The sequence below is a fragment of the Neolamprologus brichardi genome, chromosome 6 (genome assembly GCF_056152115.1).
Source record: "Neolamprologus brichardi isolate AB-2024 chromosome 6, ASM5615211v1, whole genome shotgun sequence".
NCBI classification, from domain to species: Eukaryota; Metazoa; Chordata; class Actinopteri; order Cichliformes; family Cichlidae; genus Neolamprologus; species Neolamprologus brichardi.
Window position 1 is genome coordinate 25,934,411 of NC_142109.1, and position 13,570 is coordinate 25,947,980.

Here is a 13,570-nt window from a genome sequence, read left to right on the forward strand (position 1 = left end):
AGTGCTTTTGTACATCTTGGGAAGTCGTGCTTCGGAATAGTTTCTTACAGGCTCTAATCTCCTAAGAATAATAACACATGCAGCAGATGTTAGTGCAGTGTGTTACAGATGGGGGGGCATAATCTATTTCTCCCTACCAGAGTCCTGTTAAACCATGGACATCACGTCACAGATTTATAACACATGTACGCTGCTGGCTCTACAGTTTAGAAAAACACGGCCCGTAAAAGAGATGCTGAGCAGCATCACTGAACTGGATCACTTCAGTGACATACAGACATACAGTTTGACGTGGTTTATAAAAGGCTTTATGAAGGATGTATATAAACAGAAGCAGTCAAGTTACAAATTAGACTATTTATCAAGGAAAATAATCAACCTGAAGGTGGGAAATTTCAGGGGTGGGGGAGGCCTTTGATTTTGATTTGGATGATTATGAGACAACATAATCTAGTTCGGCTTAACAGAAGTGCTCAGGGTTCAGCTGGTCTCAAAGCAGATGAATGAGCTGTGTCAGTTTCGACTTGTGACTCATTAAACTGTAGACTAATCTTCTTGCAACCTTTTCCCAAAGGATTCCTGTTTGCCTGTCAGCTATAAACAGTTCGAGCAGAGTTATCATTGCTTCTTATGATGTTTGATTAATATTTAAATTAATGGAAGAGAGATAAAATTAGAGAAATCTAAAAGAAATGCTTTTAAGTAGACCTTTTCGTTTTTATGAGCTGCTACAATCATCTTCTGACTCCTGTGATTCATCGAGCCACCCAATAAAGGGCTTCAGACATTTATGTTCTTAGTCACATCTAAGAGACACTCATTATGAAAATGACACATCAATTGTGGAAAAAAAATTGCTGCTTTGTCAAGATTTGTGCACATTTGGTAAATGGGAATCATGTGATTAACAGGTGACTTGTATTTAACTTGTATTTAACTTGGCGTAAGCCATTTGCTTTACAATACATTCAGCAGTGACACACTTCACAGTATTAAAAGCTCAGTTCAGTCCTTCAGGTTTGAAAATCTTGGTGTTTTTATTTTAAGTATTGCATCATCAACTTACACAGCTAGAATCATCATCAGAGTGCATGTTTTACAAAGGATGGCCACAGGTTCAGAACAACAGGAGGGCTCCCTACTGCACTTGGGACTGCTTGTTTGGTTGGGCTAACTTGACTTCGTGGACCCGTTTGCTCAAATCAACCCCCTGAGAGACTGACACCAGAGTGGAGTGGGGTTTTACAAAGGACACTGCAACTTCCACTTCACGGGGCTGGTGCACTTCTGGCCAAGCTGTTCCCTAACCACCACTGAAACCTAAAACACAGAGGTAAAAATACAACTTTGTGATGAGGATATGCTAATGAATTTTGCAGCATGGCCAGAAATGTTTTGTCAGACCTCTCAATCAGCTGATCCAGGACTATTCTGCACTGGACTGAACATCTTTTGTTTTTGCATCTTACACTGGAGAGCTTGTCTTTTTTTTTTAATGACAAACAGCCTTCAGAAGTGTGATATTTACTGAGTATCAAAGTGGCAAACAGCCCACTGACATCTGTGCAGACTAGTCATAGACTAGGTGCCTTTCTAAAGCTCAGCTTTAGTAAGAACACAGAGATCACACACACACACATACACCCATGCACACACACATAGTAGACTCACATGAGTGAGGACAGACCTGGCCTCAGTAAAACCAGTTCTTTTAGTGTTGTTTTTGTTTTTAACCCGTCCTGGAATCATCTCGCATCTGAGCATTCTACCTCGTGGGACAAAATGACACACATTTTGTGATAAACACTCAGTTTGTCCCATCATAGTAAAACACAACATTGTGTACTGTGTGCGCAGGTTAAAACACTGCAAAGAACTGATCGAGGTCTGAACAAGAAGAGAAATTCCTTTGTCGCAAAACACTGAGACCTTTGTCGTGTCAGCAGTGCAGTTTCATAAAACCAACATAAGAAGAAAGCAGAAACAAAGATCAGATAAAGGTAATAACTTAAAACGGGGCAGAATAAATGTAAACTGTCCTCCACAGAGAGAGAGAAAGAGATAAAGAGAGAGGACACTGAGGTGTTCTGAGGTGGTTTTGGCATTGTTTTTTTTTAAATATCTGAGCACCAAAAGTGGTGACTTTCTGATTTAGTGCCAAGTCCAACAACCTCAACAGAGCTCCGCAAAGAGCGTACATGTCGAACTCTACACCGTAACGATGTCCATCAGAGAAACCGAAGGTTTTGTTCTTTTGTGTTTTTATTTCTTTAAATCCTCAGTCGGAGGAGTTGTAAATGTAAGACACATTTTGTCAACTAAAACAAGTCTAATAGAGACTACAATCCTCCTAATAGAGGAAAGCGGAGTTTTAGACCCCTTTTATTTCATAGCAGCTGGCTCAATATTTGCCAGTAAAGTCTTGGCTATGGGTGAGTCTTGTGCAGAATTAGCTCCCCTCAGCACAGACCCGGAAACAAAGTCGAGAGCATTTCACCTTGCGACAGCAGAATGGGTATAAAGGTTCAGCCTGTGCTGCTGTTTCAGGTCTGTGATGCTCCTCACAGGCCTGGTGTGTGGCTGGGGAGTCAGCCCTGAACAAGGCTGGTGACTCTAAACAGGCGAGGCTCAGCACTAGGAGCAGCTTAGGGCCAATTACATTTCAAGTGTCCATTGAATAAAACAGCAAAAAAGAAATGAAAACAAAAAAATGGCTACATTTTCTTAACCCCTCTCCCACCCTCCCCGCAAAAAATAGAAAGAAAAAAAACCCTTAACAATAATCCATAAAATATACATTTTCTTAAAATAAGGAGTGAGGAATAAACATCAAAGAGAAGAGTAAAATAAGACAGAAACAAAATAAGTTAACCTTCTCCCCATTGCGTGTTCTTTGAGGGATTGCAGAATAAATATTCATCATATTCTGAGTTTTTTTTCTCTCACACACAAAATAATGGTTGGCAGCGCAACACGACAGTGGTAAAGAAAAACAAAGCGAACTGCAGCCGAAGTGCAATTCTTAATGCCGGTGGAGTAGGGATGGAGTACATTGACATCATACAACCCATTTTCTTTTTCCAACACTTCAAACTTTCCCTCCACAGATCACCTGACCACCATTGGAATGCCATATAATATATTTTTTTTCTTTTTACTTAAACCGCCATTCACAAACAAGAGAATAAAAACTGTCTAATTGATTTAAAAAAAAAAACAACAACAACAACCCAGTGACAAACAAAGTCTGCATTTTCCAACAAATGCCATTTTAGATCGCTGTTTACAACTGGATGGAAAGTCGTTCTACTGTTTCTATCGAAGATATCGTTCCTTTTACCTCCTCGGGGCGGGGAGCGGGGACAGAGAGGGTAACGTTTGAACGTTTCCATCAGCAAATTTTATCGGAGGATAAAAATTGTTCCAAACTTTCAATTTAAAAATGCACAATAAACACAGGTCAAACAGCAACAGAGGCAATAGTTCTATCTGTAAGCACTACTTTTTTTGAACTCATTTTTAAAGTTTTATTTATTAAGCTATCTGTATGTACAAAAAAAAATGTGGACGGTCACATGAGTCTTGAGGGAGTAAAAGGAAAGAAAAAAAACGGGAAGGAGTTCAAACTGACGAAACAAAAAACTACACGAGTTATTGCTTGTTACTGCTGGAGAGGAGTTGGACATCTGTTCCAAAGCTTGTAGTTTGGATTTTTTTTTTCCCTTGTTGCTGTTGTTTTTGTGTGTGTGTGTTTCTTCCTTCTTGGTTTGTGCCATTTCTATGGACAGCTCTAAAGTAGATAAGTGCAGGATAGCTTGTAGTAGCTGCTTGTCAAGGGGAAAGAAACCAAACCAAAACAAAACACACACACGCACACACACACACACATAAAGTTACAATTTCCACTCTTTGAAAATGCACTGAGCACCCACATCCGACAGGAATGTTTTCTTATTTTTTTCCCTCCATTTTTGTGGCTTGTTTTCCTCCGTGTGTGGTCGGAAACAATCACGACAGATGCGCTTTGTTCGCTTTAAAAGCATAGTGGTGGATCTGATCTGCTTCCCCCATTGGTTGGTTGGTGGGTTTCTTTCACAATAGCACCAATTCAAGGGTCAGAGCTTCTGTGGTGTAGAGCGCAGGTAATATGAAAAGAAAAGAAAAACCTCGATAAGACGAGGACGAAATTCAGGGCTGCGGGGACGAGCTGTGTAGATATGGCGAAGTTCAGCCTCAATGTCCAGATTTAGCCAGGCCCAACACCAGAATAATAAGACATAGGCAAACACCCACATTAGACAGAACCAAACAGACAATTATATTAATTAAAGAGCATTTTAGTCAAATTTGGGGCTGTGTAATTTTAAACAAATCTGGGGATTTTAAAGGTGTGTGGAAATAGCAGATAAAAATCAACAGTTAATTTTATGTTGTGGCTTCAAACTTCAAGATGATGTCTACGTCTCTGCTCCTCCTTTTAAAATAAGATTCGAACCAATTGGCAGTCTGTGTCTGGGTCCCTGGTGTCAGTGTTGGTCGGAGCGGTTCAAAGTTCAGAGGCGAGAAAGAGCTCTCACTGGAACGCCTCCGAAAGTGGGTTGAGCAGCGTGGAGGGGAAGGGTGGGGCAAAAAAACAGAACAAAAAGGCTGGGAGCAAAGGGGGAACACTATTAGCTGGGTGTGTGCCAGTCATCGGAGATGAGACTGGATGTGTGTGTTTCATAGGCATGGCTGGATGGATATAACAGATGGGAGGGCAGGCGAGTTTGGCAGGAATGTGGTGGTGGTCACGTCGGTGGGGCGGGGCTCTAGGAGGAGAAGGCAAGTTTGACGCTGCAGGAGGAGTAGCCCTCGTCACTGGCCATGCTCTGGAGGCTGCTGTGGTCGTCCAGGTCGCTGGTGCTGGCTGTGCTCACACTGTCCAGCTCTCCATGGGAGAACTCCGTGCTTTCCACGTCCACCTCAATCTCCTCTGTAGGATGGAAAAATGATGAAAGGGGAGAAGAACAGATCGATTTAACATATTTCCCCTTTTATTGAGGATTATTAAGAAAACTATTCTCTGCTGATACTTTATTTCTGGATATTTTAAGAAACTTCCTACATTTTATATTGTCTGCTGTGTTGTTTTCTCCTTTGGATAACAGCGGTGCCAGAAATTTGTTTGTTTTGGGGTTTTTTAAAGATACAATATCTTAGAAAAAAGCCTTACTTATACAGCAACATGCTGTACTGTATGATGACACAGTATCTTACACAGTATGAAAACTTTATGAAAACAGAAATACGGAATATGAAAAGAAAGGAGATTGTAATCAGTTTCATTTTCATTGGTTAAAATTGTCATCTCACAACCAGGGTGACACAGTACACACTAATGATGGCTTTAATGCTTCTCTGTTAGGTTAGAGTCATTTTAACATAAAATACAAAGGAAAACATGTCCCTCATACTTGACATCATTACAAACAAACAGACACCATGTTGGTTTTGCTTCAGTTCAGGAAACATTTTGCATTTTAAATCTGATCTCCTTCATCAGCACCTCGACATGCAGTCTCAGAGGAGCTCTGACCAACCCAACCTCAGTGCTACAAAATTAGACCGACAGCAGCTGGAGACTCTAGCTGTTTTCACACATGCACTGCAGTCATTACAGAGGTGCATGTGAGAGCACAAATGTCCAGTGTACTCATACTGGAAATGAGCTGTTTTTTAACCTGCTGGCCCCCTATTGTAAAGTCCTTGTGATGGCAGATAGCGGAGCGCAGCTAATACCCTTGTGAATTTATCCCTAACAAACGGGCGTCACGCATGGTGCACATTTTATCCAGGCTCCTTTGCTTAAACCACAGAGTAGGTTCTGCTGCATGTAAAGAAAAAAAAATTCTCCTGAAATTCTACCAAGTCCATGTGTGAAAACATGTTTTGATGGCCGTGTAGCTGCTTAATTGAAAATCATGCCTGCCACCTTACATACCTTGATCAGAGTCAGAGCGGTCGGAGCAGAGGGTGGAGCCCACACTGTCCATGCGTATCCTCTCTCCCTCCCCTGGGCTGTTCTGGGCTGCAGCACCACTGCCTCCACTCAGCAACTCCAGCTGACGCTGAAGGTGCCTCTGCTCGCGCTCCAGAGACTCCAGCTGGTACTGGCTCTTCCTGTCCGCCTCTTCAAGTTTCTGGTCAGGTGAAAGAGAAGAGGAGACAAAAAAAGGTCATAACTGTGGGTACCAAAACCTATAGACAGGGCATTAGTTGTCTTCACCAAAAGACATTATAGACATTGTGTTGTGCTAAATAATCATATTCATGACTTGTAGGGGTCATTGGTTATAAAAAAAAAACTTTACTGTCTATGATGAGGAGGAAGAAAGACATTCAGCTGCTTTGCAAAAGAAACTCGATCCTTGTTAATACTTTCTGAAGTCTTACTAGCTTGTAAATGAATTCATTGCTTTTCAAGGCTTACCAATATCCTGGAGAACGCACAGGAGGGTTAAGTGTGTAAGCAAGAGGAAAGCGTCATAAAAATAATGTTGAGAAAAGAGGTTAGACAAATGAATAGCCAGCAAAGAAACAGGCCTTTTTCATACATTCATGTGAGAACACAAATGTCTGAATCAATGGGCTCAGACTGAACAGACTTTACTCCGCCAGCTCCCCACAAACTCTGTGGTGTCAGATTGAGCCCATGTGAGAACAGAAAAGGTAATTGTCCGGAGAATTCACAGCCATCGAGCCTCCCTAAAAGGGTGTGAAACTACAAACACATGGACAATGCCCCAGAAGCTCTTTAGTATTCAGCAAATTAAACAAGTTTGTCCCCTCGGATTTTCCTGCTGTCAGCGACGACACCCCTAAATGATTTTCCTCACCTGTCTTGTTTACACCGTGTCGGCTTGTTTACGCCTTGCACCATTATGATACAAATGGAGGCCGTGGCAGGGCCCGATACAGCCACATTGTGATGTAACCTTGCAGCCTTATGTCATGGGTGCCAACATTAATGAGCGTGACTCCCAGCGACAGACCAAAACAATAGGCCATCAATAAGCGATGAAGAGACTCAAGCTGACAGCAGCAGCAGAAGTGCGAGCGGCAGAGCTGGCGGAGGCCCACCTCGACAACAATATCGCCTTTGTACATGTCCTGTCTGTTACGTGAGTGCATGCTATGCCTCGCTTTCCCCTTACAGACTGCTCACTCTCAGGCAGTCACATGCCTGCTTTGAAAGTGGATAACAAAGTGTGAAGTGTTACACTGCCTGCACAATTACTGTGGATTCATTTTATCATAAAGGTAAACCCGAGTTTGGTCTTTCCAAGCAAAATATTTTTTCATGTGTGACGAATGACATGACACACCATGTCCTAATACTTTCACCTTTCAAATTATTCAGTGATCTATCTAACAACCCTTCATTTGAATAACTGGCAAAGAGCTTTGTTTTCTTTTTTTTTGGGGGGGGGGGGGGGGGGGGGGGGAAGAAGTTCTCCAGTCCACAAGTTCTGAACAGAATTTTACATCAGGTGAATTCAGGTGGTCATTTTCTGAGGCCCTTTTCAGGTGAAAGTGTGTGATGGTGCATTTTCCTTCATGATCATGGCATTCTTCAAACATGCAGACATCTTTCTGAGCCAATGCTTAAAGAAAATATGTTCCAGAAAATAGCAGGGGGTTAATTTTAAGTGCATCTCCAAATGGAAAAAGGTCCTTTCTGGCACCTGCTTTGAATACCTTTTCCCCACTGATCCGTAATTGAGTGCCCAGTCTAGAACCAGTTACACCACAAGAAGTTGCACCACAAGAAGCCTGATGTTGAACCCAAGACAACATCAAATTACTGGGGCCAAATACTTAACGGATTGACTGGACAACACTATCTAACATCTCATTCAGAAATCTGTCTAAATGGGGGCTGGTTCTCAGAGGACACCAACAGGACTGGCTCTGCATGAGCACTGATGCTCATTAACCTTTGAAAAATCTCTCTTCGCTTATTTTTAACCCAATCATGAGGCACCAACTTGTGAGTCTTTGGTAATTTGCACCCTTTCTTTTGCTCATTTTTTTTCAGACCAAATGAATAATAAAGTTTTCATAGTCAGCTGGTAACCACTCAGTTTAAAAACCTTCAGAAAGGCATCTTTAATACTGAAGAAATGAAGTTGCCTAATATTTATGTACCGTCAAGTACACCACCACTAGTATTTTAATGATAGTCTTATTTCTAATACCACCACTTTTCCTTTTTTATGACTTAAAGCTTGCGGTTTCTTTGTTCTGTTTATCAAAAAAACAAAACAAAAACAGGACCAGCTTTAGCTAAGAGCTGGGTAATCATATGTACCTTTATGTGTGCTTTGGCTTTGTTGAGCAGGCCCAAGGTAGTGTGACGGCTGCAGTCAGGTCCTAGGGGTATGAGGGCCTTCAACCGCTCCAGACACAGCCGCAGGTGAGCTCGTCTACAAAGGAAAAAGTAACAAAGAGGAAACAAAAGCATAATTAGATAAATAAAAAAGGAACAATAGGGCAGGGCGGCTGTGTGTACAGCAAAACATGAAATACGGTGTGGTAGTGGTTTGTCTTGTTCAATAGCCTCAGGCAAGTTCATGCAGATTGGGGGAGTTCTTTAAACAAAGCATTGAATGTGTAGCCCATTGTAACTATGTATCAAAGGTCTAAAGGCTCTTAGAGGATCAGTGCACCCTAACAAATAAAATATGGCATCTCTCTTTACTTGAGATGTCAAGCTATTTAAACTAGTCTCCTTTTACATTCAATAAGAGCAACCAAAAACGGACTTTCGTCTGTAACACCCTTGCTTCAGTAGCTAGATGTAGGCAGTATTCTGTTGTCTTTGGGGGTGCTGGCCTCCACCCGTGACAGATTTGGCTTGAGTCTTGATCATCTCAAAATTACGGGTCAACAGTGAGGAGGTTTATCATCTGCATGTATTTAATATATCTAGGTATGGATACTTGTCTCGCCTACATTGCAATAAGTTTCATCTGGCGATAAAAGGCATGGTGGTGGTATAATGGCATTTCCAGGACCTCTCTCAGCTCGTGTAGTCCATCATCCTGACAGTACCTTATTCTGTGACTGAAGACAAGCCCCAGGTACTATCTATCCTGCTAATGGACCCGAGTTGAGAGGTAAAAAGAGATAATTGTGGCTATAACACAATCACTGCTCCATTAGCAGGGGCTGTCTTTCAGCTAGCCTGGAGAGAAAGGTGGAGAGACATTAGGAGGCAGTAGACTTAGTGGAGCAACCAAGACTCAGAAACGATCTCTTGGGACGCTTACAGGAGACAAACTCAAGGGACCAGAGCAGGGCTTCACTGCACCAAGTTGCAAGATGGGCTAGACAGCTCTCTGCTATGCTCTTTAAGACTGTTGGATACATGTAAGTGCTGCATAGAGTATATATCTGTCTGTGCGCATATGTGTATTTGTGTGGGTGAGGGGTGGGGGTCAGTGTGGATGGTGTTGATAAGAACATAAGAGCAAGCCATTACAGCCATTATGCCAGTAATGTGTGCGTGAGTGTGTGCTTCAACAAACACTGCATGTTTGGGGAGTGAACTAGGAGGAGCCCTGATTCAGGCTGCGTGAGTAAAAGTTAGGAAGTCACAACACACAGACACACACAGCCTTTTATTCTGGGAGTTTGCATGATGACTATCAGGACATCTGTCCATTTAATCAGTTCTATTCACAGGACAAAGCAGAGCCCCCCCCTTTTCTCTTTATCTGCGTAATGTATATCTGCGCGTCTCATCTCAAACCCTTGTCTGCACATACATGAGTTGTCACTTATTCACATGCTACTCGTTTACAGCAGCCTTGAGCGATACACGCGGCTGCACCTGGGAGACGTCGAGGACGTACAACAAAGCACAACATGGCCGAATATTTCTGAGAGTGATTAGAGTTCAGTGTATTCTGTTAAAAGCTATAATCAGGATTATTACTGGATTATGTGGAAATAAGGCATTAAGCGTAATTTGCCATGTTTGCAGTCCAACCATTTTGAAATCAACTGAGCTATGCACGTAGTGTGTTTTCAGCTCTGCTCATATGCCAATATATTATTTATCAGGGAGCTGTTGCTGAAGAGCTGGCACAAATATTAATTCGCGTTACACCAACCTCATGCATGTACACACGAGTCTCATTCTAAAACCTCATCTCTTTTTCCACTTGTAAGGACGTCTCATTCACTGCTTTTTCCTAGTCTATATGCTAACATTTTTCCACAGATGGCCATCGGCTGTCTGGTAAAGAAGCGGTTAGGGCAGAGCGGGACACAGTGCTGATGTGTGGGTCTGTCTGTCTGGCTTGTTGGGCATTTAGTTAACAAACTCCAGACATCGGAGACCACAGCTTTCTCCTCCAGTCCCAGAGAGATAAATGTAAATATCTTAGCAGACAACCCCAGATAACCCTCCACTTAAAACCACTCCTCTACTCCTTCCATCCTTCTCTCATTCTGACCCACTGACATGACCCCCCCCCCGCCCCCCCCCCCCCCCCCAAAAAAAAAAAAACCAAAACAAAACAAAACAGAAAAAACAAAAAACAAAACAAACCATGAACTGTTCTGTTGACCACTATCACCATATTTCTATCACTGGATATAACTGAACTTGTGCTTCTCGGCATGTAAACCAGTTTGTCACTGGTCTGGCTGCTAAATCAATTTTTTTCTTAAACAGCATAAACCCTCAAACACCAAAAGAAGAGATTATGATGATGATGACAAACAGTTTGTCACCTATTTTATCACTGTCCTTTCCTGCGTCTGACCTTTTTATAACCACCTTTGGTAATGTACTCAACACGAGCTACAGTAATCACTAGTAGCATTCAAAACCCTCTTTGTGCCTCTTATTGATAGACAGGCATGTGAAACGCCTGTGTGGCATGCGTTCTTATCTCTGGGTGGATGACATGCTTTACTGTGTAGCACTCCGATAACTATAAATGGCAAAGAAATCCAAAAAGCATAACAAGGAGCGTCAGAAGAGCAGTATGTAACTGCGAAAATCAAAACTGAGAAGGGATATTATTGTGTAATTCTTCACTATCACATTGGACAGGCTGGTAAAAGGAAGCCAAACTGGAGGTGTTATCCTCGACAGGGCAGTGTGTCAAAAATGGTTGTGCAGTATGTCCCTAAAGCTACAGGCAAGCAAAGATAATGTCAGACAGGTTCACCATGTTAGTCACCAACATTAACTCGAACACCAGGCAGCAGATGTGCATATGGTGCAGTCCCTGCACAAGGTGTTCAATTCAGAGCTAAATGACCTTTGAATGTCAGTGTCATCAACTTATTTCCAATCCTGATTGCAATGACCAGCCCTGTTGAAGAGGCTGGTCTTGAAGAAGGGTACAATAATGTGGCTTGACCCACACAGAAAGACCTCTACATCACTGCGTCAAACTAGATAAAGTATAACTGTCTTACTTAGAGGCTAAAGGTCATAGGTTCCTGGCTACCGTTGATGCCTAACAGAGCAGGTCTCTAATCCCTAAAAAAGGCTTGTTTATCATGTAGACCAGCAGCCAAAGAGCTTAGGCCATTTACAGCTTACAATATGAGTGCAGGCTTGTGACCATAAATACCTGCTTGCTGCAGGCAGTATCACCTCCACCCTGTTGTAGCTATGTAACCAGCAACAGAGCCTTCTGTTTCCAGAGTTCTTAGAAAAGGCCGGTGCCAGTTACATAAACAGCTATGGATTTACTGTGTAGCCCCATAACTTCATGTCCTCTGCTGCTAATGCTAAGGACTGCTTAAACACATTTGGTTAAAGGATATGACATCACAGGATCACAGGCTGATTCAGTGGTGACTGATGTGGAGTCAATTTCAGTGGGATTAAATAACAAGAAGTTGATTCTGTTCATCTGGACGTAGCGTTTTCTGTGAGAGAAACGTTTCGTCACTCATCCAAGTGACTTCTTCAGTCTCAGCTGACTGCAGGTTTCCAAAACCTTATAATTGGCTGTGAGGTCAGTTTCTTGATCATTAATATGCAGTCACTGGTCAAAGATCATGGGGTTTAAATAGCTCTCCTGAGAGGAATGACCACTTGTTGAGTTCATTTTTTTTGTATGTGTGGGTAATATTTTTAAAGAAGATTTTATAATGTTAAGGTGAGATGAACATAAAGTCAAGGCTTCCATATCTGTACAGAAGACTGAGTGAGTGCTTGTTTTTGTTACATGGACTAATCAAGCTATGATATTAATAAATCCAATTGAACAAAAAATAATCATCTCATTCATCAAACAACAGATGAACAACGACTAACAAGATCTACTGTGTGACTGGGAATCTTTCCAGATATCTGTTAAGTGACAAAATGTCTAAGTAGACTAAAACCAGCGAAGAAAATAATTCCCTACTTTGCACTTCCAGAGTTTAATGAATGGCATGGCGATGTAGGTTGAATGAAGAGTTCTCCATCTGTGGCGGATTAGATGGCTACCCGTGGCTACCAGGACCTGTGCTACCAACTGTCACGCAGAGGAGGGATATCAGATCACTCAGTGACAGTAAGCAAAACAGCCCAGTTCTGTTCAGTAGAGGGAAATTTCTGAGAACTGACAGTTAGGTAGTGAGTTTTCCCACACACTCTCTCATAAAAATCATCATCAACAACAACATTAAGAAATATATATCCTCTAATGCATATGCACATTTATATGAATGCACTCCCATGATGAATCCTAAAAGACAAAGCTTACAGGTTAAACACTTAGAAAGCCAGCCTTTCCTTTTCCTCAGGAGACAGTGACGCACTTCCATGGAATGTATGCATGTAAGTTTGTCATGCTTGGAAGTCTGGGTGTATGAACTGTGTCTTGTGTTCCTGAAGGACCCCAGATGGGTAAGCAGGCAAGCACGAGCTCTGCCTTTTGGCTTTGGCATGTGACCGAGCAGCCCGGCAGCCCTGGGTCACTGCACTGCACCTTTCTTTCATATGCACCCCCTCAAAATCTAGCTTCTCTGTGAGTCACGTGACCAACATTGCCTTTTTATTCTAATAATCACATTTCTTTTTTTGGTACTTGCTTTAGTTCAGTTTAATACAGACTTACCTTTTATGTATAAGGGCTAACAACACTTCCGAGTGTAATTTAAATGCTTCTCATCGTTGCAAATGAACAATTAAATTCATGATTGATAAGATGAGAATTTATACTTTAAAATTCTGCACTGCTCTCCTTATATGCCTCTAGCTGTTTCGCTTGTTGTCAAAATGCGTCAAACTGCCTCCAATGTGACTGAAGCAGAGTTCTTTTTAAAGAACCACTTTGAAGCACTCCCCGTTGGTATGGAAGAGCTGCCCACCATTACTCTTACAGAACCTACGCACATCCTATGTACAGCAGCTCAGCACTCGCCTCCCTTTTTCTTGTATCATCCATGCAGGAACACACGTGCAGAAAAGGCTTGCCTTTGGAACAGCAATGAAGGGCACAAACACTGCAGCGTATGCATGCTTTCCTACGTATTCTGACATGTTGCTGTTATTCCCACACGATTAACA

At 42.1% G+C, this 13,570-nt stretch overlaps 1 protein-coding gene across 2 annotated transcripts in view; it reads right to left on the reverse strand.

The window, feature by feature from the left end:
• Positions 1-1,012: 1,012 nt before the first annotated feature.
• The window catches only part of mxi1 (max interactor 1, dimerization protein), a 30,957-nt gene continuing 18,399 nt past the window's right edge, over positions 1,013-13,570 (reverse strand). For both annotated transcript variants that reach the window (XM_006790796.3, XM_006790797.3), the window contains exons 4-6: positions 8,351-8,465; positions 5,981-6,179; positions 1,013-4,972 (exon numbers count right to left, since the gene is read on the reverse strand). In XM_006790796.3, the coding sequence (XP_006790859.2) occupies positions 4,809-4,972; positions 5,981-6,179; positions 8,351-8,465 (478 nt within the window). In that variant the 3' untranslated portion in view covers positions 1,013-4,808. The remainder of the gene's footprint in view (positions 4,973-5,980; positions 6,180-8,350; positions 8,466-13,570) is intronic.